At 35.8% G+C, this 26,155-nt stretch overlaps 1 protein-coding gene across 5 annotated transcripts in view; it reads right to left on the minus strand.

Moving 5' to 3' along the window:
- Positions 1 to 26,155, minus strand: part of PIK3C2G (phosphatidylinositol-4-phosphate 3-kinase catalytic subunit type 2 gamma) — a 354,340-nt gene that overhangs the window by 91,512 nt on the left and 236,673 nt on the right. For all 5 annotated transcript variants that reach the window (XM_040488787.1, XM_040488785.1, XM_040488783.1 and 2 more), the window contains 3 exons: positions 23,988 to 24,124; positions 21,987 to 22,156; positions 1,745 to 1,901 (listed from right to left, as the gene is read on the minus strand). In XM_040488787.1, the coding sequence (XP_040344721.1) occupies positions 1,745 to 1,901; positions 21,987 to 22,156; positions 23,988 to 24,124 (464 nt within the window). The remainder of the gene's footprint in view (positions 1 to 1,744; positions 1,902 to 21,986; positions 22,157 to 23,987; positions 24,125 to 26,155) is intronic.

A 26,155-nucleotide genomic window follows, 5' to 3' on the forward strand; every position in this document is an offset into this window, starting at 1 on the left:
CTAGACATGGGCAAAATTTATATATCTAGTTTACACAAAGAAACCAAAGTGTCCTTATGCATGAAAGACTATATGTTTATAATACTTTTTTAAATATAGATTTTTTAAGACAGAGTAAGGTACATATGTTGAAAGTTACAACAAGGATCCAATCAAGTCTTCATTGCAACAAGGTCAACATTTATTCAATACTACCCAATAGAACTTTTCTGCAATAATGGAAACGTTTTTGTTTTTTTTTTTTAATTTTTTTTTTCAACGTTTATTTATTTTTGGGCCAGAGAGAGACAGAGCATGAACGGGGGAGGGGCAGAGAGAGAGGGAGACACAGAATCGGAAACAGGCTCCAGGCTCTGAGCCATCAGCCCAGAGCCTGACGCGGGGCTCGAACTCCCGGACCGCGAGATCGTGACCTGGCTGAAGTCGGACGCTTAACCGACGGCGCCACCCAGGCGCCCCTGGAAACGTTTTATATCTGTGTTGTCCCATATGGTATCACTAAGCCACATGTGGCTATTGAGCACTTGACATGTGGCTAGTGAGATTGAGGAGATGAATTTTAAAGTTTAGTCAATACTAATTAATTTAAATTTAAATAACCACATATGAGTAGGGGATATTATATTGGACAGTACTCTTTTGGATTAATAAAGATCTAGCATAATAAATTAATTGAACTCTACGACAGGTACTATGCTGAGTGCTTTATATTAATGATCTAATGAGGTTATTATGAAATATAAATCAATTAGTACACATAAAGCACTTAGTATAATGGTCATGGAAAACATTCACTATTAGGTCATTTATTCATCAATCCTGCAAGGTAGACTCTATTATCTTCATTTAATAGATGAGGAAACATAATCTTATTGGAGTTAAGTAACAGCACCTAGTAGAATTATTCTCATCTGAAGGTTGTAAACCAGCTATTTGGGATTATTGTATTGACTCCAAGCACCATATTGATTTACCAAAGGTGTGTTTCTCTCCTACATTTTGCTGTAGTTACTAGTATATATGGGTGTGCCCAAAGGAATCACCTCCTCCTTCTCCCAGAAATAGTTCTGTCAGATTCCTTTTCTCTCTTCCTGTATATATAGTGTCCATCTCTTTAACATTGGACAGTGAAATGAAATTTTACACTTAAATCACTTAATTTTACACTTAAATTTCACACTTAAGTCAACAGAGAGCATACAGGAGCATGACTCAGTAGACCCAATGTACACCACTAAATGTACTATTCTGTGGTTGAGTTGCTAGCAAGTTGTCTTATATTCTTGACCCCTAATTTTTTAATCTGAAAAATAGGCAAATGATCAAAGGCAGAAATTGGGAGGGAAGCCAGGAAAAATCCTTGCTTGGTCTACATCATTGGGTTGTTATAATGTGTAAATGAGATAGTACTTTTTAAAGTACTTTTGAAAAATCCTAAAGCATAATAACAACTGATATAATACTCTAAACTACTGTCCTTAATCTTTACTCAAAATATACTGAGATAACCCATGAATACATCAATATTATTGTGAATAGAAATGTTTGAGACAATAACTGTGAATTAATGTAATGAATTATTAAGAAATGTGTTTATAAGCTGTACAGTGGTACTTTTAGTATGCTCATTCCTTTCTCGTTTGAATAGCTCTTTGGGGAAATCCAAGCCATTAGCAAAAATAGACTACTGGAAGAGAGATATATATGAAGCTTATTATTTTTGTTGTTTCCTCAAGGGACTTACCATTTCTAGCAGGTTCAAGAGCAGTCGACTGTGCCTTCTGACAATATTATAAGCTCGACAGCAAAGCTCCACAAAATCTTGGAAATGCTGTGGGTTTTTCCCACCTTCTGTAATAAAGTACTCCATCTCTGAAGTAAAAATAAAAGGTGCTCGGTCCCTACAAACAAAAACGAATAGCAACCATAAGCAGGAAGAGAAGTGGTGTGTAGAGTTCAATTAGGCATTTACAACAACTTATTTTCATTTGATATTTTTTTTTTGTATTTTCTTTTTTTCTTTTTTCTTTTTTCTTTTTTTTTTTTGTATTTTCTATCTACTGTAAGGAGTGGGACTATCTCCTTTATGGAGTAGCTGAAGAAACTTGCTAATTATGGGCTTTGAATAGCCTAGCTGGGCTGCAACAGAGAGGGAAGAACATCGATCTATATATCAAATATTTAATTCCAAGTTATATTTGATAATCAAAAATAAATAAGACAGATCATGTATTTGACTTCATGGTTTTGTTATTTAAGTTTTCTCTTTTCTTTTCTTCTTTTCTTTTCTTTTTTTTTTCCTTAGAAGATATTGACTATTTAAGGGAAAAATTTTCAGGTAATGACAAATTCTTCCAGAAGGCAATCTGAAAGAAAAAAAATGTTACCAATTCACTGTTGTATGCTTAGTAAGGGAAAAAAAAAGAGTCAGCTGTATTTTATTTCACACTAGGTCAAATAAAAATACGGATCAGAAAGGAGGAAATATGTACAAACCATGTTGATATGTATATAATATCACCCCCTGTAGTTATCAAGGTTGAAAAACAGGAAAACAGAAGACCAGAAAGATGATCCTGTTTTCTCTATTATTGCCATTTTTCTCATTTTATTTGAGACATAAAGAGACCTAAGATGAAGCATATCTAAGAGATTAGCAAAGAAAGGATTGGAAACACTTTTCTGTGATGTGAAGAACAACGATGAGACAAAGAATTTTGAGGGGCGCCTGGGTGGCGCAGTCGGTTAAGCGTCCGACTTCAGCCAGGTCACGATCTCGCGGTCCGGGAGTTCGAGCCCCGCGTCAGGCTCTGGGCTGATGGCTCAGAGCCTGGAGCCTGTTTCCAATTCTGTGTCTCCCTCTCTCTCTGCCCCTCCCACGTTCATGCTCTGTCTCTCTCTGTCCCAAAAATAAAATTAAAAAAAAAAAGAATTTTGACACTGATTTGGCCTACGGTCCTCTAGAAACATTTGAGATAGGAGTATAGTTTTGATTAAAACATTGTTTTAAAAGTAAAGACATTTTTATTTTATTTATTTAAAAAAAATTTTTTTTAACGTTTATTTATTTTTGAGACAGAGAGAGACAGAGCATGAACGGGGGAGGATCAGAGAGAGGGAGACACAGAATCTGAAACAGGCTCCAGTCTCTGAGCTGTCAGCACAGAGCCCGATGCGGGGCTCGAACTCACGGACTGCGAGCTCATGACCTGAGCCGAAGTTGGCCGACTGAGCCACCCAGGCGCCCCAGTAAAGACATTTTTAAATAAATTCAAATAAAACATACTTTAAGATTTCAGCTTGGCAACATAGATATAATTAAGGTTAGTCTAAGCAATAACTGAAAAAAATCAAGGACTATTGAGAAAGCTTCTTTTTTTAAAATAAAGAATGATTATGTTCTTTATTGTTGCTATGCTTAGCATTTGAATAAATATATAACAGAGTGGAAAATTTTGCTAATCTGATTTAGGCCTCTCAGAAGTGTGGCTATTTAAATCAGAAAGCTATAACCTAGGCATTTTGTAGGTGACGTGGAGAAGCAGAATCTAATCACAGGCAAAGTATTTTATTTATTTATTTTTTTTTTAATTTTTTTTTTCAACGTTTATTTATTTTGGGGACAGAGAGAGACAGAGCATGAACGGGGGAGGGGCAGAGAGAGAGGGAGACACAGAACCGGAAACAGGCTCCAGGCTCCGAGCCATCAGCCCAGAGCCTGATGCGGGGCTCGAACTCACAGACCACGAGATTGTGACCTGGCTGAAGTCGGACGCTTAACCGACTGCGCCACCCAGGCGCCCCACAGGCAAAGTATTTTAAAGAAAATAATCTACCTCTATTTGGCTATGGTTATTTTATTTTATTTTATTTTATTTTATTTTATTTTATTTTGTTATTTATTTATTTATTTATTTATTTATTTATTTATTTATGATCCATACTACCACTGAATATCTGACTGAGAGGCTGGTGTAACAATATCTCTACTTAACTTTATATTCATTCATTCATTCATTCAACAAAATTTATCAAGCACCTAGATACTGAGGAATGTGTCTTAAGAATCAAGTTCAAATTTAAAAATTTCTGCTTAAAATCCTTTTATTTTTGGCTGTCATTGACTTATCCAATGTATATGCTATAAGTATACTTTACAGCTCTTTATTTTAGCCAAGCTGGAAGCAGAGCTATTGAAAACAGGAGTTATACCACGGGTTCTAATCCTGGACCTGTTATATCTCAATTTCCTCATCTCTGAGATGCATAGATAATACTGAGCTCTTAGAATTACTGTGAAGATTAACTGAAAACATGTACACACTGCCTGATACACAGAGAGTTCTACATGCTTATGAATTGCTATGGTTAGAAGCTCTATGCAGAGGAAACAGATTGCAGGTTTTCAATCATATTCTAGCATTTACTAGTTCTGTGGCCCTGAGCAAGTTATTTGTCCTTTCCATGCCTTAATTTCCTCCTCTGTAAAACAGAGACAAGGGCACTTGACTCCTGTGACTTTTGAGAGGATTAAATGGGTTACAGCATGTAAAAGTTTTAGGACACAGTCTGGCACATAGTAAGCACTGAACAAATGTTAAATACTATTGTTAGTCCTCAAACTAATAACAAATGTGTTCTCAGAGCTAAATCTTGTCATAATTAAATCTCTTTCTCTTCAAAAATGCCATCAGTTTAGGGTATCTGGGTGGGTCAGTCAGTTGAGCTTCCAACTCTTGATTTTGGCTCAGGTCATGATACCAGGGTCATTGTATGGAGCCCCACATCAGGCTCCATGATAACTGTAGAGCTTGCTTGAGATTCTTTTCTTCTCTCTCTCTCTCTCTCTCTCTCTGTCTCTCTCTCCTCTGCCCCTCTCCCCCACTCATGCTCTCTCTTTTAAATTAAAAAAAAAAATGCTACCAGTAAAATTTCAGGCTTCCTTCAAGGTTTAATTTACTCCCAGATCCTCCATATAACCTTTTTGCATAAGCCCTTAAGTGGACCTTTGAATTTGGTAGCACTTTTTATATGTCGCTCACACATGTAGTCATCACTATTGTTAACATTTTAGTAGCATCTTAGCAATATCCCAGACTTCCATAATCGGAAAAAAAATTTTTATATATAAAAATTTTCCAAATTTTTCATACTCTCTATACTATATTTACTATATTGAATGGAACTCTTGAAATAACTTCAAGAGAGTCAATTTTACAACTTCCTGAAATTTTCTTTTCTAATGTGATAGATATGCTTTCTTCTTCCATATGCTTGACCAAATGGATTTCCCTTGGAAAGTTGTTGTAATTATGCTCAAGTTCATGTGATGACACATTTCCTCCTTCCATGGTAACCACCATTATGAGTCAGATAAAGAAACACCATAGCAGAAAATCAAATACACAAAATAAGCATATCTAGGTTAGAGAAAATATAAACTAATAATAATATTGAAGGACCCAGTTTTAGCTGTGTTTAAATATTATCATAATCTAAATTTTCCATGGGCCCCCAAAATAAAATGTTACATTTTTTTCTATATGATTTGCATGAGTCACTGCTGAGCAATTTTTAAAATAATGTAGACTAAAATTTTTTTGTAAATGGAAAGAAGTTGAACATGTGAAACAGAATCCTATCACATCCCTATAAGCTGTAAAAATCGTAGCTGGGATGTGCTTTATCAATTCCCTCAAATGTGAACCTAATCCCAGGTCACAGAATTAATGTATTGGAGCCTATGTCTGAAGTTTAAGCGATACTTATAAATTTGAGATATAAATTGGTTATGGCATGAGAGAAGGTTGAAAACTATTTGATCTCCTAGAGTCCATACTGATATTACATTCTGAATCATATGCTGAAAATCTGTCACTTGTAGCTGGACAAATTTACCAAGAAATTTCTTGGTTTCTATTTCCCTAATAGTGTTTTTACCATTATTTGCCTAAATCCTATCTGTTCTTGCTGCTGTACCTTTTACTTGTATTTTTTCCTGCTTCTGGCCATGTTTCTCTCTCTCTCTGTGTCGCACCTAATGCTCTATTTTTTTTTCTAATAATTCTTCTCTAATTTACCGATCCCTCACTGGTTTCTCTCTTACTTTGCCTTTTCTTTTACCTTGGCTCTACAGCTAATATATTTCATTCTTTTTAGTCTCTAGTAGTCTTATGTTTTTTTTCTCCCAAATAATCTGTGTGATTATCAAGAGGAGAGGTATTATTTTATCTTTCCTTTCTATATTCTTAATGTCTCAAACAATATTTTGCTGATATTCTGCAATGGATGCAACAGTAAATATACTTAGTTCACACAGTTAAAAACTTGTGATAATTTAACATTTATGTGGGAAGGCTGTATGAACAATCTTATTGGTTACAATTCTGTCATTTTGTTGTCCAAGTTAATCTTTTTATTAACTTATAATCAGTCCTTCTCTGAAAGTATTATTCTGTAAAACTGCAAGAATATTTTATACATTTCCCAATATACGTGAGAAGTGAGTAGTGCTTTACAAATGTACATAGACTTGAGAATTTTAAGGATATTTCTATTATAAACAAATACTAATTATTAAGGAGATAAATTATTTCCCATATCAATGGTTAATAATTTGCTGTTTATAATTACTTATGCACAGAGTTCCCCTTTAATCATTCTGTAGATGTGATCTCCTTGTATAAAATCACTAGAATACTAAGATCATCATTAAACATTTACACATTTTTATTTTACTGAGGGTACATAAACTTTTAGGATATGTCTCTCCACTGGGTAACTAGGGAGGCATGCAACCAAACAAAATGTTAGAGTACTATAGTTATTTATCAACAAATATTTATTGATCATCTATAATAGATGTGTATAAGGCTTATAGGTGATGTTACATATTTTAAAAATCAATATCCTAGAAGCAATACAAATGTATTAATAATAATGATAGTGTTTTGAAAAGGTCCCTCCAGCTGTAATATGGAGAAGAATTTGGGAGAGGGAGAGTATGTGAGTAGATCAGACAAGAGATTTTGCAGAAGATTTTGGTTAGATATGAGTGTAGCTCAGATTAGGTTTGTGGCTTGCAAATACAGAGAAGTGGGAAGACAAAAAATATTTTGAATCAAAAATCAAGAGGACTTCATATGGTTCAAAATGTGAAGAGTGTTAGGAACAGATTTAAATTTTTGGCTTGTGTATCAGGAAAACTAAAGTGCGACATTCCGAGTGGGTTCAGTTTTGAACAAGCTATGTTTGAGGTGCCTTTGAGATATACAGGAGTAGATGACATTGAGGTATTGTGATACTTATTTCCAGACCATAGAGAAAAGATCTAGGTTGGAGGTAAAATTTCGTGTGTCAGATTTCCACTTCAACTGCATCAGGACCTCAGGACTCAAGAAACAACATGGTGGGGAATTCTCTGGAGGTTTTTTTTTTTCCCCACATATATTCCAAACATAGACCTCAAGAAGCTGGCAATCGTGAAATGCCAGTGGGTGCAGACAAAAAAATTGCCAAGAAAAGCCTGCTCTTTCTAGCCAAGGGCCCAGGAAAGGGATAGCTGAACAAGGCAGAAAATTAAGTTTAGACAGTAACCACGCTACTCCAACCAAATACTGCAGAAAAGAAAAAAAAATGACTCCACTCCCCAATGACACCAGTGAAGGCTTCAAAGAGAGCCTAAAATTCCATTCTCACCAAGCTGTAATGAGGGACATCAATCGTTGTCTCTGTGATATCGAGACCATTGAATAAGAAATTGGTATTGGCGGAAGGGAAGACACATAGATCATTTGAATAGGAAACATATCAGAAAGAAACTTACACAAATATGCCCAACTGATTTTTGATGAAGGTTCAAAAGCAATCCAATAGAGAAAAGATACAGGCTTTTGATCCCATGATACTGGAGCAAATGGACATTCATAAGCAAAAATAGAAATGTAGACCTAAACCTCATTCCTAATATAAAAGTTAACTTTAAATGGATTACAGACTTAAATATAAAATGCAAAACTACAAAACTTTTAGAAAAAGACAAAATCTTTGAGACCTAGTACTATGCAGAGAGGTTTTTAAGAAAATAAAAAGACAATTTATAGACTGGGAGACAACATTTGCAAACCACATAGCCAGCAGTAGACTTGTATCTGTAATCTACACAGAGTTCTCAAAATTTAACTGTAAAAGAAAAACAATACAATTAGAAAATGGGCAAAAGACAGACAATAGAAGATGATATGCAGATGGTAAATTAGCACATGAAGGAAAGTTCAACATCATTAGATATTAGGTGAATGCAAATTAAAACCACAATGAAATATCACTGCATACCTATCAGAATGGCTAAAATAAAAAGTTAATGACAATTAACTTGCCAAATGTTGGCAAGGAAATGGAGAAACTGGATCACTCAAACATTGATGGTGGAGATGGAAAATGGTACAGCTACTCTGGAAGACCACTTGGCAGTTTCTTAAACAACAAGAACAACATCATGCAACTACCATACAACCCAGCAATTATACTTTTGAAAATTTGTCTCAGAGAAATGGATATCTATATTCACACAGAAGCCTGTACACAACTGTGAAGAGCAACTTTACTTGTAATACGTAGAAATTGGACATAATCCAGATGTCCTTCAGTGGGTGAATAATTAAACAAACTGTAGTTTATCCATACTATGGACTATTATTTGTCAATAATAAGAACAAATTATTGATATACAGAACAGCTTGGGTGACTCTCCAGTGAAAAAAGCCAACCCCAAAAGGTTACAGACTGTATGATTACATTTATATAATATTCTTGAAATGACAAAATGATAGAAATGGAGAATAAAATTAATGGAGGGAGACAAGGGTGAGAGGAAAGTGGATATGACCATAAAAGGCCAACAAAGGATACTAGATGTCTTGAAACTCTTTTTCATCTGAACTATATCAATATCAACATCCTGGTTATGATATTGTACTATGATTTTATAAGTTGTTACTGTTGGGGAAACTGGCAAAGGGTACATGGGATTTCTTTGTATTATTTCTTACAACTGCACGTGAATCTACAATTATCTCAAAGCAAAATGTTTAATTACAATTTGTATGAGCCATCTGGCTATTGATATTGATTGGTAGGAGCCTTGGGTGTGGCTGATACCAGTTTGGTGGAGACTGTAGAGGGAGAATAGAAGAGGGAAAAGAATGAGTTTTGTGGAATTCAACATTTAGTGGCATAGTAAAAGAGAACCTCTTGCACTGGATACTGAGAGGGGAAGAAAAACCAGACAGTGAGGATCTATTCCAGAGGGTAAGCTGAAAGTTATTTTGAGGAAGGAGAAGTCAACACCATTGAAATCTGCTGATCAATCAGGTAAAATGAGGAATAAATACTGTTCAATTAAACACTATACAGGTCATTGTGAGTCTTATGTAATAAAGAAGAAAGTCAGTTTGAGGTGGTTATGGAATGAAAGGTATGGAAAAGATGTCAAGAATTTAGACAACTCCTTCAGGAAGTTTGTGATGAGCAAAGTGGCATGGAAACTGGGCATTTGAGGCAAGGTCACTTAAACTTTGAAGAGACAAGGATATTCAAAAGGATTATTTAAGAGGGAGAGGATAAATATGTAAGACAAAATGAATTATTGATAGCATAATGTTTGTTAGAAGGTGGGAGGGAAGTGGCTGCAAAGCACAGATGGAGGGATTGGCTTTAGAAGGGAAAAACAAATCTAGTATAACAAGAAGGAAGAAGTTTATGCAACTGAGATGTAATTAGGTTGTTAGTTTTGAATTGAGTAGAAAAGCAGTCTCTGTTACTGTTTCTATTGTCTCGGCCCTCTATCTAAAGTAGGGAGTAGGGAATAAGGGTTAGGAGAGATCTGAGGTTTATTCTGCAAGAATAAAGTACAAATCAATGTGGAGCAGGAAATAGTTATATGGCTACAGAGTGTTGTTGGATTTCTGGGGTGTGAGGACAGCGTATTTGAAAATGAAGACAACCTGGGAAGGAGGTTGAGCTCCTGAGGTTGACTCAGTAGGTTGAGCATCTGGCTCTTGGTTTCAGCTCAGGACACGATCTCATGGTTCATGAGTTCAAACCCCTCATCAGTCTCTGTGCTGATGGTATGGAGCCTGCTTGGAATTCTCTCTCTCTCTCTCTCTCTCTCTCTCTCTCTCTCTCTGTTCCTCTCCCCACTCATGCTCTTTCTCTTTTTCTCTCTCAAAAGAGATAAATAAAAACTTAAAAAAATTATTTTGAAAATGGAGACGTTTGCCCTGTAGTGTTGATGGTTTCTTACAGCGCTTGGCTACCGTGGTGTAGCACAGAGAAAGATGAGTGGGTTATGGCACATGTTTATCATCTGCTTTCACACTTTTATTCACAATACTCTACTCTTAAATACAGGCTTTTTGCTCCTTTTTCCCCACTAATTTAAGTCTTACCCTTTCTTCAAAGTCCTGCTCATATTACACTTCCTCTTGAAATCTTCCCAATATCACTAGCCCTCACAATGGAGACTGATCTATTCTGAAATATTTTTTTTTAATTTTTTTTCAACGTTTATTTATTTTTGGGACAGAGAGAGACAGAGCATGAATGGGCAAGGGGCAGAGAGAGAGGGAGACACAGAATCGGAAACAGGCTCCAGGCTCCGAGCCATCAGCCCAGAGCCCGACGCGGGGCTCGAACTCACGGACCGCGAGATCGTGACCTGGCTGAAGTCGGATGCTTAACCGACTGCGCCACCCAGGCGCCCCTATTCTGAAATATATTTTTAAGGAAATGGACCACGCATCCTAATTGTAACGGATGCTTTCTGAAATAGCTGAAGTGTTATATCCTTAAAATGAGTGGCCATTTATTGTTTAATTTCTTAAATGTGTACGTACTTTAAAAAGAATGATGTTTGATTTTAAAGTATTAAACACATAAGCTATTTAAGGACACAGTAATTCACAGGAGCAACTTCCTCAAATGTGAATTACATACTCTAGATACTACCACTGGGCTTCATCCCAGCTGTTCAGGGTGGTCTTTGGCCATCCTAAGTTCCATAAAACAGTCCCTGGTGGGCTCTGAAATTAGAGTCACATTCCATAAACTTTAGACTTCTCTTAGCTATTCCTATTAGATAGTTTTTTTAAATGTAAGAGAAAAAAAATTTTTAAATGTAAGAAAAAGAAAAGAGAATGAACAATTGTGTCTGCCTTTTTACCCATAAGAGAGCACATTGCCCATAGATGGGAGAGTGGTGCTGCTACTTTAACACTTCGTCTTAGTTTGCGAGTGCCTCTCACAGTGCATTCATCTTGCAGTATATTTGATTGAAATTGTTAAAGATATGGATTTAATATATATCATGGTCATAAATACACAATAACTCTGTCATCTGTTACTAACTAAAGAAGCAGCCACCTGTCCCAATGCTGGACAGAAAACAGAGCATGCTGGGATTATTGCGAAATGGGATTATCAGTTGCCTACGGGGCATTTTCCCAAGGCTCCTACCACCTACTGTCTATGATTTTGGACAAGGTATAACAACTAAGACTTCTCTCTGTCTTAGTTCTTGACTTGTAAATTAGAGAAAATAACAGCAACTACTTCAAAGAGTTCCTGTGAGGATTAATTAGCTAATGCATGCCAAGTATTTATGAGGCTTTCAAGGGTAATTTTGACTATTTCCTTTAGAATCTGATTCCCCATACCAGATGATGCAGCATCACACTAAGGGTGCTTACTTTATGCCACTTCCAGTGATGATCCACAGCAATTTGAGAAGACGTATCTGTTTCAGTATTGGTAATATTGGATATGGAGAGTGAAATGGAAAGATAGAGAACTTTATGAAGGATTCATGACAGTAGAATCTGTCTGCTGGGCTCCGTGAACATATATATTTCTTCTTTTGTCGTATAGTTCCATCTAGTATTTACTTGAGCAACTGATAATGTCAATAAATGGACATTTATAAATTTCAGTCCCATACTTTAGATTCCAGTGTTTGAATATGTATTTGTACCCTGAATTGAAATGTGGGACTCAATAATGAGGTACATTTTATTATTGTTATTATTATTACTACTACTACTATGTTCATGATTTTCAGGTGGTTTTATCCCACATTAAAATATATTGTTTCAGAGATTTAAAAAGTTGCAGACTCCCATCATAGTGAATGGTGTCATTAGTACACAAATAAATAAATGCAGAGTACACTGGGGAATGTTTAAGCCTACCCTTTCCCTGATATCACAAATGACCTACATTTCCGAGAACACATTTTGCTGTCCAACAGAAAGAACACAAGTCTCTTGTCTAATATTATGAGTTAATTGAGAAGGCCAATTTGGAATCCCCACTGGATAGGATAGAACCTTGTATAATTAGACAACACAGGAAACCTCCTATATGCAATACAGAGGAAACATAAGGGTGTATATACTATTACAAAATGAATTTAACGCCCTTGAGATCTCCAAGCTCTCAGCAATTATTAACTGAAGGGACTCTCACCAATAATCTGTTCAGTATAAAATATGGGTTTTTTTTCCTCCTTGTCTAGCCTCTTGTAGATGCACTGTAGGGCCATAGTCAGATTCTGAGAAGTTCCTGATCTTAAACTGCTTAGTAACTTTAGATACTGACTCTGGAGTTCCTGTCAGGCTCAGATACACTATCTCTTATTTGAAAAGGGTAGTTAACATCCACCTCTTTAAAATGAGCAGTTCTAATTTCTTAAATCTGATATTTTGGGTGGGAGTTTATAGTAGGTCAGGATTTTGTGAGGAGAAGAAGAGACTGGTCAGCGTCTCTAAAATATAATATTCCCTCCCTTGAGTTTGAGTTCAAGAATAAGTGTACCGTTAGGCTTTGCGTGGAATTCCAGTGTATTCTTGGAACAGAAGTTAGTCTACATATGAGGAAAAGTTGACCATTGCCATAATGCTTGGTTGAAACTGGATTGTGGAATCACCTTTTAAATAGGCTTAGGTTAGAAAATCAAGTTGGATGTAAAAATCAAGAATAGTCCAAGTTACCTCTGGAAACATTTAAATCACCCATTAAGTTACCATATGCATGATCAAAACTTATGAATCATGCTTGAAATAGATATTTTATCTCTAAGTTTAACACCATGCATGAGTTAAATTCTGCCAAAGGAGGAGGTACTGTTTCTTCAGTTGGACATCAGGTGAAGTTCTTTTAATAGGCTCATGTTTAGGAGACATTTGTAATCTTTATTTTTTTTAAAAATGTTTATTTATTTATTTTGACACACACACACACACACACACACACACACACACACACAGAATGAGCAGGGGAAGGGCAGAGGGAGAGAGAGAATCCCAAGCAGGTTCTACACTGTCAGCTCAGAGCCCAATGTGGGCCTTAATGTCACAAGTTGTGCGATCATGACCTGAGCCAAAATCAAGAGTCAGATGTCCAACCAACTAAGCCACCCAGTGCCCCTGTAGCCTTTCTTTAAAAACTAGATTCATACTTAGTACTACAAGATGCTTATATTGACAGGCATGTTCAACTTAGACCTACTGAGGAGAGCATACATGTCTTCTGCATGCTTTGTTCACAGACCCACTGAATGCCAGAAGGCAGAATCCTCCCACCATTTAAATTGCACTCTCTCTGCCTTTTCTTCCCCCCTCATTTCCTTCCTTTTATTTTCCCTTTCTCATACTTCATCCTTTCTCAATCATCCCTCACTCTCTTCATCTGAAAACTTACATGTCTCTCTTTGAATAAAATTCACGTTTTTTTTTTTTTTTTTTTTTTTAATTAGAGGAACTGTTTTCCACTTATACTGGGAGGGAAGTAGATATAAAAAAAGTTACTCAGAAGAAACAAGGTGATAAAATATAGTGTAATGATATGGGGAGGTAGGAGAAGAAAGAGAAACAATAGTATGGAGATGAGAATGACAGAACAAACTTCTTTTCTGGAAATAAGTCTATGTGAGAGTGCTTTGAACATCCAAGCACTGTTCAAATGTTAGGTGTAGTTTGTTTAGGGCTGGCTTTGTGGCTGGAGAAAGCCTTTGTACCATTTTTTTCAGTTATTTTATTGTAGAATACATATTACATAAAGTTTACCATCTCAACAATTTTTAAATGTATAGTTCAGTAGTATTAAATATATTCATAATAGTGTGCAACCATCAAAAAAGCCATCCATCTCCACACTTATTTCATCTTTTTTTTTTGATGCTTATTTATTTTTTAGAGAGAGAAAGAAACAGAGACAGAGCATGAACTGGGGAGGGGCAGAGAGAGAGGGAGACATAGAACCCAAAGCAGGTTCCAGGCTCTGAGCTGTCAGCACAGAGCCCGACGTGAGGCTTGAACTCAGGAACCGCGAGATCATGGCCTGAGCTGAAGCTGGGCACTTGACTCACTGAGCCACCCAGGCGCCCCTTCTTTCATCTTTTAAAACTGAAACTCTATTCCCATTAAACAATGACTTCCCATTCCCCCATCCTCCCAGATGCTGGTTACCACTATTTTGCTTTTTCTATGATTCTAATAACTCTAAGTGCCACACGTAACAATTTTGTCTTCAGAAAAATTGTACTTTCTCAGGTCAAGGGAGGTAAATTTTATGGCATTTTTGTAGTGATCCTTCAATCACCCAAGATTGAGCTTCTGCTAAGTGTCAGGAGATAGGTGTAGATGATTCAAAGATGTCCTGCAGGCATTCACAGTTGGAGAGGTATTGGCAAGTGTGCTTTTGTTAGATACTGAGGCCTGCTTTGAGTAAAAAGAATCACAATGTTTATTTAATAAACAAATGTGTGAATAACAGACCAATGAGACTCACCCAATTTCAGAGGACATTAAGACAGTAATTAAAGCATGTGGGAGATCATTAATGCCTATATAGCATTTGGATTACATGAATATTACATTAAACCAGAATGATTGGAGTAAAACAAAAAATCTTTTAATCTGCTAAGGGAAAATTTTTTCAAAGATGGTTTTAAATTGACAATATTTAGAATATAAACATACACTACTCAAATTAGAAATTAAACATAAAAAAATTTTACATCAGGGGTGCCTGGATGGTTCAGTTGGCTAAATGTCTGACTCTTGATTTCAGCTCAAGTCATGATCTCACGGCGGTGAAATCAAGCCCCATGTGAGGATCCGTGCTCAGTGCAGATTCCTCAGTCACCTTTTATTTGTAGAGGGCTACACCTTTCCAATTGCTCTCCATCCTTCATTTCTTGTTTCCTCACAATCCCATGAGGTAGGTAGGATAAAGAATACTATTATTCCTACTTTACAAATGGTGAAAATGTAGATCCAGAGAGAGAGGTTACCTGACCCAGACCCATGTACTGTCAGGGGCAGAGATGTCACTTAGACTAGAGGGCCTTGCTGACAAGACTGCCCTGCTCCTTGTCACTTCCACCTGCCTGCCTTTGATCCATCAAGCTGACAGCTCCCCCCAAGCCCTCAAGTCCCAGATTCTCTCTCCCTCTTCTCCCCCTCTTATACACGCTCTCAATCTTTCTCTCAAAAAAGTTTTTTTTTTTTTAACAGTGGTAACTAACTATTGAAGATCATGTCAAGATGATTACAGATATAGGGAACGTTTATGGCTAATATTGAGAGGAAAATTCTGAGATTAATTATATTTTGTGATTGATGATCTATTGGGACAAAACTTCAAAAGGGTATAAACCATGCTGTAATAAGACATATATAATATTTTGATTATCCTCATGTAAATATTTCAGTAGGAAAATAAAAGTATTTTATTTTGTTTGTATGCTGGGATGATTTTTCATCTGTTTTAAATGGATTTATGTCCTCTGGTATGCTGATATATATTTAATAACTAGCTAATTTATTTTAAGAGAAAAATAAAGCTCTCATTTATGACATTTGCCAATCGTCATGGTGTATACACTCTCACCATGGCTGATTTTAGGCTGCCAAAGTGATGTTTTTGAATATGGAGTTGAAAAGGAATACACAAAATAAGCTCTTGCCAGCTAGCATGAGCCCAGTCCAGCACACCTATGTTTATGTATGAAATCATATCAGAAGTCAAGAATGATTTGGTGAAATACCTTACAACCTAATAAATCTGAAGAACAGTGCAAGGCAATCCAGTCTGTCAATCAACAAGCCTCAAAGTCAGAGAACTTAAAGGACTAATAGTTCAATTCATGAATTTTAAAGCGCATACTTTAAAAAAGTACCAAAATAAGATACATCATTTAAATATTTTTTTCTTTATTTAGAGAGAGAGTGAGCATCCACAAGTGAGAGAGGGGACACAGGGAGAGAGAGAGAATCTTAAGCAGGCTCCACGCTCAGGGCAGAGTCAGATTCAGGCTCAATCCCCCGACCCTGGGATCATGACCTAAGCCAAATCAGGAGTCTGACCCTTAAACAACTGAGCCACCTTTTAAATAATTTTAAACACAAAGAAACAATAATCACCTAGAGATTCCGTTTCACTTCTTGTCACTTCATTTGGAATACTTGCGTTACAGTTAATTACAACAAACATTTCTAGAGCTTTCACTGGATGCTAGGCATTCTTCCAAGCACTCTATATGTATCAGTTAATCTTCAAAAAAAATCTGTTTTATAAAAAAACTAAATTGGAGCACAGAGAAGCCATTTGTTCATGGTCACATCATTAGTATATTAATTAGCATGGGATTAAAAAAAACTCATACAGTCTATCTCTGGACTACCTGACATTAACCACCACTCATACAGTCCCTAAAATTAAAGACTTCATGCAAGTCTTGCATTACTGAAGTGAAAGACCATACAGGTTATAAAATATAGTTTTCAAAAAAAAAGTATCAAATAATGAGTTAGAAGAGTAGTAAATATCACCAATAAAGGTCTTCCTTAGTTTCTCCTCCTCTGTAAAAGAGTCACTATCAAGAAATTATGGAGTTGAAATTTAGAGTTTGTTACAATAATATCTTTTATTTAATGAAAAAATTGCTATATAGAAATTGTTACAGGGGAACTTTGAAAAATTGTGGATGCATAACTTGTTAACCACTTTAATTTGAATTTTTGTGAGATAAAATAAATAAAGAAGATAATAATTAAGCAATATTTCAAAAGAAAAACCAATTGGCTTCAGAAAGTTGATGAAATTCTTCATTGTTTACATTGTGAGGATTAGCCAAATTTTCCCCAGAATCATTAAGGAATGCTAGGGCTGAATTGCCCTGTGATTTAATCCATTGGTGAATATCCTCTTTATCTAATCTAATAATTAAAACCAATAATGAAGGATTGTTTGTTTATACACAGGATGTGAAATCCTTCATATTTATAACTGAGATGTGAGTTCTTTTTTCTTTCTTCAAAGTTAGAAAGTCTACAGGAGCCTCTAATTTGGTCAAAGCATGGGCTTTCCATATTTCTGGGAAACTGAATTCAGAGGAATGGTTTAGAGACATCTGGGCAAGGACTCCAAATGTGAGTGTTGCTGGGCTGACTCAATATAATCCAAGAATCAAGAGAGCCAATGTCTGTAGGCATTGTCTAAATAGGATTATATAGATGGTTAGTGGGAGATGTTTTGGAATGGTGATGTAAGCATGAATATAAAAGGGCAATGGCCCAGCAAGAAATCAGCTTCTTTTTCAAGATCCTGCTTGTAAAAAAAACATTGCCTCATTGCTCTTCTTAAGGAAACTAAAGATCAAGGGAAAGATATACTACATCTGGTTCTGCTCTGTTGGCCTGCTAACTTCTATTATTAAATTCTGTATCCTTGGCTAAAGGGTGTATCTACAACTTAGAGAGGGGGTTTTATGTGTGTATGTGATTTCTTTTGCCAACCTATTAACCACCCACAACTGGAAACTGTACTTCTTATATTCAGTTGAGCAATGGTTTAGGCAAATGTATTATTAAGTGAAATTAGTCTCTATGTGTTAGTAATCTTTTGTAAACCTAGAAAGTTATACAAATATTTTCATCTTCCATAGTGTTAAGGAGTAGACAATAGTAGAAACACATGTATCTGAGATACGTGTACTTTCTAGTCCCAGTGGGTGCAGCATTTTATGTTAAGGAGTATGATCCTGGGTTATTACTAGAGCATTATGGCCTTGCTAGACTGTGAGAGACTAGGATAGTCCTAGGGCATTATTTACATACGTGGCTTTGTACATTATGGGTGGGTTATTAATATGCCTAGTATGTGTTTAGAAGGAGCTAGGTGAAGCTAGTCTCTTTAAAGATCAGGTCTATAATATAATAAATGTAGTATAAATAAGAACATTCATGTATCCTAGGAGAATACAGAGGTTCAATTTATAAGAAGTCTATTGTCAACCTAGCAACCAATAAGAACAGCCAATGGTCCCAAGTTAGAAGAAGTTGGCCGTCTTATGAAACAACACTCAAATGAACTTCAGAAACAGCTAAACGACACTGGGAAGGAAACTATTAGAATGTAATTCAAAAGGTATAGTGAATAAAAATAAGTAGGAATAGTTCAGTTTACCTGTTAAACTCAGAGCAGAAGTATCAGTTTCAAGACAGAAATCCAAGGAGACATTGCTAATTAGCCTTACATAGCCACTGGTGGAGATAAAATCTTGCAAATAATAATCCAAATGGATCATAATACTTCAGTTGGCCTCCTTAGCTGGTGAACAATAATCAGTCATCTCAAGGGAAGACACTGCCAGCTTCATTTCATTCATCCAATCAATGATTATTGAATGATTGAGGGCTTCCAGATGAATGGTTTATTAACTGGTAAACAATATTGAGAACCTACTATGAGTGAGGTTATGTACTGTGCTGGACACATTTTCATGTACCTCAGATGTTACCTAAACTAGTTAAAATTGCCAAAGAGAGGACCTGAATAGACATTTTTCCAAAGAAGATGTAAAGACAGCCAATAGATGAGATATATGTAAAGATGCTGAACATCGTGAATCACCAGGGAAATTCAAATCAAAACCACAGTGAGATACCACCTTACACCTGTTAGAATGGCTAGTATCAAAAACACAAGAAATAACAAATGTTGGTAAGGATGTGGAGAAAACGAAACTCTTGGGGACTGTTGGTCAGAATATAAATTGGTGCAGCCACTATGGAAAGCAAAAAATTAAAAATAAAACACCATGCAATCTAGTAATTCCACAGCTGGGTACTTACATTAAGAAGATGAAAATATTAGTTTGAAAATATATATGTTTCTCTATGTTTATGTCCATAAATAGATGAATGGATAAAGATGTGGCATATACACACAATAGAATATTACTCAGCCATAAAAAAGAATGAAATCTTGTCATTCGTGACAACATGAATGGATCCAGAGGGTATTATAATGCTTAGTGAAATAAATCAGACAGAGAAAAACAAACACCATATGATTTCACTTATATGTGGAATCTGAAAAACAAACAAAACAAATAAATGAATAAAAAATCCAGAAACACATTCATAAATACCCAGAACTGGCAGTTGCCAGAAGGGAGGAAAGTAGGGGGTAGGAAAAAATAGATGAAAGGGATTAATAGGTACAAACTTCCAGTTATAAAATAAATAAGGCACAGGGATGAAATGTACAGCATAGGGAATATAGTTAATAATGTAATAACTGTGTGGTGACAGATGGTGACTACACTTGTGGTGAGCATTTTGTAATATATAGAATTGCTGAATCATATGTTGTACACCTGAAACTAATATAATATCATATGTCAAAAAAATTGCCAAATCAGAAGCAGCAGTAGCTCTTGTAATATTAATAAACAAACAAATTGAGCTCCACCTTTTTTATAGACCCTGGTACATATCTCCATTATAGGACTTACTGTATTGTTTAGTAACTTGTTATTTTTTATGACTTATTCATTTTTTTCTGTGAAACTGAAATATTTTTATTCCTTTTTTAACCACCCACGTGGTCAACACTATTGCTGGTTAAATAAATGAGTAAGCGTTAGCCCAAATATCCAGTGGACAATACAGCAAAATAAATAAATAAAGATGTCAGAATTGAAATCTAATCTTTAAATTTCTAGGAAAGAATGGATTGTAGGGAAAAAGTATTATATGGGTAAATTATGTTCATGCTTATGTACATTAATTAGCTTTTGTCTTTCATAAACTAGGTATCTTGCTTCTATGCTGTTCTGATAGTCCGTACATCTCTCTATTTCTGCCCTTATCATATTTTATAATGATTATTTATGTTTTTGTCTTCTAGTATTCTAAGAAAGAGCAAACCCCATTGAGGTGGTAAATGTGTACTATCCACCTTTGTATCCTCAAGATTTATCACAGTGCTTGGCACACAGATTATCCTCAGTAGATTTTTAAGGAATGAATGCAGATGTGGTGAATTTTCTTGAGGTAGTCATAATAGAAGGCAATGCATTGAAAATAACAACATGTGAAATGATTCCATTTGTATGCTTCCACAAAATAGGAGATACCATATTATGTAGTTTATATTGGCATTTTAATACCAGATAACTGCCATCTAGTGAGAGTTCATCATGTTATATTATAGAAGACATTATTATTCCTTCGACTGAGTAGATACTTTTAGCTAAAAGTGAGTGATTACTCTTCAGAATGATTTGGTCCCATTTCTACTTTAAGTTATTGTATCTTTTTAAAGCAAGGGACTTTAGTCTTAAACTTTGGGTTTCCTTGTCCCAGTTCAAATAAAATAAAACAAAAACTTATTCATCCACCAGTCTTTTTGGTTTCAGTAAATGATATAATTATTTGTTAAGATTAAAGATCCAGGCATTATCCAGGCAAAATAGAATGTTTTCTTTTCTATTTCTACTTGCTAAGCCCCTCCCCCAGCCATTAGTCACTGCCAGTGTCCAATCAATTAGCAGGTCTTATGGCTCTGACCCCAAATTATATTCTGAATCTCAGTTTTTACCACTTCTTTTCCATTAAGGCCTTGCCCTAATCATTGTAGTAGACTCCTAACTGTTCTTACTACTTCACAGGAGAGAAGAACACGTTTTGAAATCCACTAAAATCCATCAATGGCTTGCCCCAAACCCAAAATAAAAACCAACCTTCATACCATGTCCTCAGTGCCCTACTTGGTCTGGCCTCCTCAAGCTCTTCACCTTTACATCTTATTGCCTGCCCCTTCCAGGTCCCAGGCCTTCCAGGTCCCAGGCCTTCTTATCACTGGATCATACTAGGCTTATTTTCATGCTCATGACTGTTACTTCTGTTGTTCTCTTTTCTTAGAAATCTATTCTCATGGATTTCCACAAGGTAGATAATTAATTACACAGTGGTCTCTCATCTCTTTCTAGAGGCCTCTTTAAAATGGCATCCCTGCTCCAATCACTCTCTATATAATTTCTTTGCTTCAGTTTCTTATTAAGAAATTAAATTCTTCATTTACTCATATTATTTCTTTACATGCTAACTTGTTTAATGCGTATCATTCCTCCTAGAAAGATTATCAGGTTTGTGTCTTCCTTGTTTGCTGTTACATCCTCAGAGCCTTGATCAGTTGTTGCTCACTGGGTATTTTTGAAATGACTTAAGATTATTTCAGTGTAGGAAATGTGTTAGTTTTGTGATATGTAGACCAGGGATGGTGATTGCTATGGGCAATATACTGGATGTATTGAGACCACGAATTCATGCCTCATTGTCCATTCAAGGTTTATAAGAAAACAAGAATATTATATTTCAGACAATTCAGACTGGAGCAGGATTAGTTTCTCATGGGAGAAGTCCACTAACAATTTGAGGAAACCTAATTTGTTCCATTAAAAATATATTGAAGAAAATATTTCCTTCAATCATATTAGATATATAAACATGTTTATGTTATCTGGGGGGATTTGAGAGCCGGGGGAGCAAGCCATCTGCCGGGTTTCTATGCCATTACATGTCCTATATCACTCTGGGACATTGCTTAATTACTGTAATAGACATTATTTGCACACTGACCTTTTTATCCCTCCAAATGTTTGTGCATGACCTAGGAATTTTCCAAAGTCAATATGAAACATGTGGCCTGACTTTGTCAGCATGATATTGTCGTTATGTCGGTCACAGACTCCCAGGATGAACGTTACCACACACCAGCCGGCACAGGAATAGAAAAAGTTCCTCAAGGCCTAATTGGTTGAAAAGAAATAACACAAAGATAACACACAGATAAAATAAGCAAATGCATTAGCGTCAGAGATAATGGTAAAAAGTAGTATAAAAAGCAAAATTACATAATCGAGACCCTCTTCTATGTCTCAGTTGAGAGAAGATTATGATTAAATGACTGGTTCTTCATATGCTATAGAAGAACATGAAGCAATTTCTTCTGTGGCTAATAAATGTTTTCATTTAAATTGGGCAAAATATCTCTTTCATTCAGTTGGATCTAATTTTCATAGCTTATTGAAGAGGATTCCTGGTGTATTTTTTTGATGTCCCAAATATACAATATTGAATGATTTTTTTTCAAGGTAAAAGAAGAAGGAAAAATATGGCTCAATATTTCCTATCCCCAGAGAAACTTAAAATGTCAATTTTGAATATTTGAATTTGTAACACAGAAAAAACCGTATTGAGATATAGGTAATATCTTATGTTTATCCTTACAAATATGTCATCCAGCTAATGTCCAAAAGTGTCTTGGTACAGTATACATCAGTGAATGTCAGTGTGGGTGGAAGCAGGTTATCACTAAGTCAATTGTGGCTTCTGTTTCTTTAATAAACAGAGGTTTCTTGCCAAAATACTCTTTGTTTTCAAATGGTCTCCTGAGTACACATTATTTTCATCAGTGATGCAACCAGGACTGTAACCATGGTGGAGCTGTGAGTGATTGGTTGGGCCATGGTAATGGGTCTCCTGGAACGGGGTGGCTGACATGCTGGAGTGGAAATCTATGTCACTGGATTACCTGTCTTAGTTCCAGATATCCCAAGTGCCTGAACAAGTCACTTAATTTGTCTCATTATATATGTTTCACTTACAAAGTGAAGATAATAAAAGATGCCCTTATGTGTAGCTGTGAAGAGCAAATATATGCGTAAACACCTCAAACGATATAACCCCAGGGATTTGTGCAAAACTAAAGTTCTAATTTCGTGAATGATTACAAAATAGATTTCAAGGTAATGCTATCTCATCTTTGTTATTTGACCTCCAAAACCCCATATTTTGCTCCACTTCAATCTCATAGAAATCTGAAATCGATGAACTCTTGGGTCTCTCTATCATGGCCTGTGTTAACTAGGGTGACCAATCATTCCAGTTTGTTCAGGACTGAGGAGTTGCCTAGAATGAAGAAATTTCAGTGCTCAGGACAGTTTTGAGAAAACTCAGTGCTAGCCCTTATTGTATCTTTGTGTGAACTGGCATAAAGATATTCCTCCCTCCAGGTAGACCCAGCAGGACCAGTTCATGCTTTGGCAAGTGGAATAAAGCCTGGATTTAAGCAGCTCCTTCCTTAGCTGGGAGCCCTGGTAGATGGCAGAACCTGCACAACTATACACCACAGGCCGGATGCCAGTGTGAAGGGAAGTGGGAAAAAATGTTTTCAGTCAAATATAACAGTACATTTTGTAAAGTTATGAGATATTTATGCATTTTACAAGCATTGGAAGAATAAGGCATGAAAAAGTAGGCAGAAGAAATGCATTGCAAAGGAAGGAGAGGGATTTATAGAAACTGGAGATTGTATACAGATTGGCAGAGATAACTTGAAAGAAGTAGTTTCAAGGAGCAACATCTCAAGAGAGATGGCTGTAAGGAACAAAACCAAATACAGAAATTTTATCTAGTTAATATACCATTTAAACTGGATCATTATTACTAAGCTGATGACAGAATGGATTAGAACTCAAGGTGTCCTTAATTTACTTTTTCATGAAACACAATAGTTAATGATCCAGAGCATATTCTTCTTTAAGTACATTATTTAAAATTAGCTACAGCAGGACAAACCTTTTCATAATCTGCCTTTAGATGGTTGTGCTGACTGAACCATTTTTTGATTGTGTTTTCTTTCAATGGTCCTATCAGTCCAGAATGGCGATGGATCTTTGCTAGGGTGATGGCATCGGGCACCATCTGCACCAATCCTGGTTGATAAAAAAGAGATGATATAAATAAATTTCTCCTTCACAAGATGAGGAATACTTAGGAAACACATCTTGACCTATGTGGCAACAATCCTTCTCAGCACTACTTCAGTTATCCTTTTCTTTGTAAACCTTCTTTTCTGAAGAAGACTTATCTGGATGAAGACTTCCTTCTAATTTTTCTGAAGTCCTGGGGAGCACTTATTGTGTTTGGAACTATCAGAAGAAGCTTCACTATTTTTTTTTTTTGAACTACAGTAGAGAGCCAATCTAGACGGTCTCACAGAACTCTCAGTCAATAAGGTAGTCAGTTAATTACTGTATGACTTGTGCATTCATTTACAGTTGAAGAGAGGACATTCAAACTTGTATAACAAGCGTATTTATGATAGAAGAGAACCAAATACAATATCCATAACAAATATTTCAAATATATTATAAAAATCAAGTTTCAGGTTAATGAAAGCTTCATAGTTAAATGTCCCATTTCTAGGAGTGAACAGAATAATTGCAGTAAACATGTGGAGAGCCATCTGCTCCTTTCTTCTCAGCCAACATTAAAGACAAACTATGCTAATAATTTTTTAAAGGGGAGCATATATTGATTGAACTTCATTAGGACCTTTGCCCCACTGGCCATGTATCCATTAAGGCTTTTTTCATTGTGTTCCTAAGGTTATTAAAATGTAAATATTTTCAAATCTTCTGATTTTTATTCTGTACAGAATAGCAATTTAGACCCAGTATTTAATAAAACTGTCCAGACTAATGTCCACAAAACAACCTGTAATATACTGTTCTATAAATAAAACCACTGAAAGAAATTAAAGTCTAGTATTTTTGATTTCCACAATCTTGAAAATTGCAGGAGTTGAAAACTCAAATGTCCAAAGAGACCAAGGACACAAATGAAACTGAAAAGAGAGATGTTTGAATTTATGAAACTATTTCATAATCTATCTTCAAACATTCAGATTAAACAACAATTAATCAAATCACAGTGTTGGTAAATGAAACACTTCTCTGTGCTGGAGTTGGCCAGCAGTAGCTGGTTGCAGCCTTAATCTCTCTTAATATTTAATAGTCCAGTTGTGGCTCTTAGACATCTACATTGCTGGATCAGAAAGAAACTTAAACATGGGGAGTGGGAATGGAATATTGAATGCTGCAGAAATAAGCTATTAAGCATATCTGAAGGAAAGAAGGAAGGAAGGAAGGAGGGAAGGAAGGAAGGAAGGAAGGAAGGAAGGAAGGAAGGAAGGGGCAAAAGAGAGATAGGGAGAGGAAGGAAAGAATGGAGGGAGGAAAGGAGGGGGGAAGGAGGGAGGAAGGAAGGACATAACTGAATACTCTAGAAGTAAATCTTGGGCTTATCCTTAATATCATAGTACTTCTCCTTTCTCCCCAATAGTATTTGGCTGTCATGCAGGTTTTCTCATGTGTATTAAGTAAGATAGAAAATGTAAGGCTTTACATTTTGTATTAATGTAATAATTTTAGAAAGAGGTGATTCCTCTTTCTAATACTAAACATTTCCTTCCTCAAATTTCCAGTTCCTCCACTTAATACACCTAAAGGGAAATCACCTTCTATCTGGTTCCTTACTGCTTCATTGCCTCACATTTGACCATGTCCAAATTAAAGACTTAGATTATTACACCATTTACATACTGTGCTGTAGCAATGTCAGTTACTTTCCAGACCACATTTGTCTTTAGGGAATTAATCTTTGCTAAATCCCAAGCCATTTATCATAAGACATTGCTGACTACCCTGAAAACCTTGCACCTAATTTTTAACAATCATGGTGGCCAAATTTTGTCTATTAATTAAAACCATAAATTACATTTTATACATTTTAAGATAGTATGTATCATACACCTTTTAAATACTATCAAATCTGTGCACATTGAGTAATATGTATAGTTCTATTCTTATAGTCCTTGAATGTAGATTCTCCAATTTTAGTGTATATCTATATCTATATCTATATCTATCTATCTATATCTATCTATCTATATCTATCTATCT

The sequence above is a fragment of the Herpailurus yagouaroundi genome, unplaced genomic scaffold, assembly GCF_014898765.1.
Source record: "Herpailurus yagouaroundi ecotype Mexico unplaced genomic scaffold, PumYag 166, whole genome shotgun sequence".
NCBI lineage: Eukaryota > Metazoa > Chordata > Mammalia > Carnivora > Felidae > Herpailurus > Herpailurus yagouaroundi.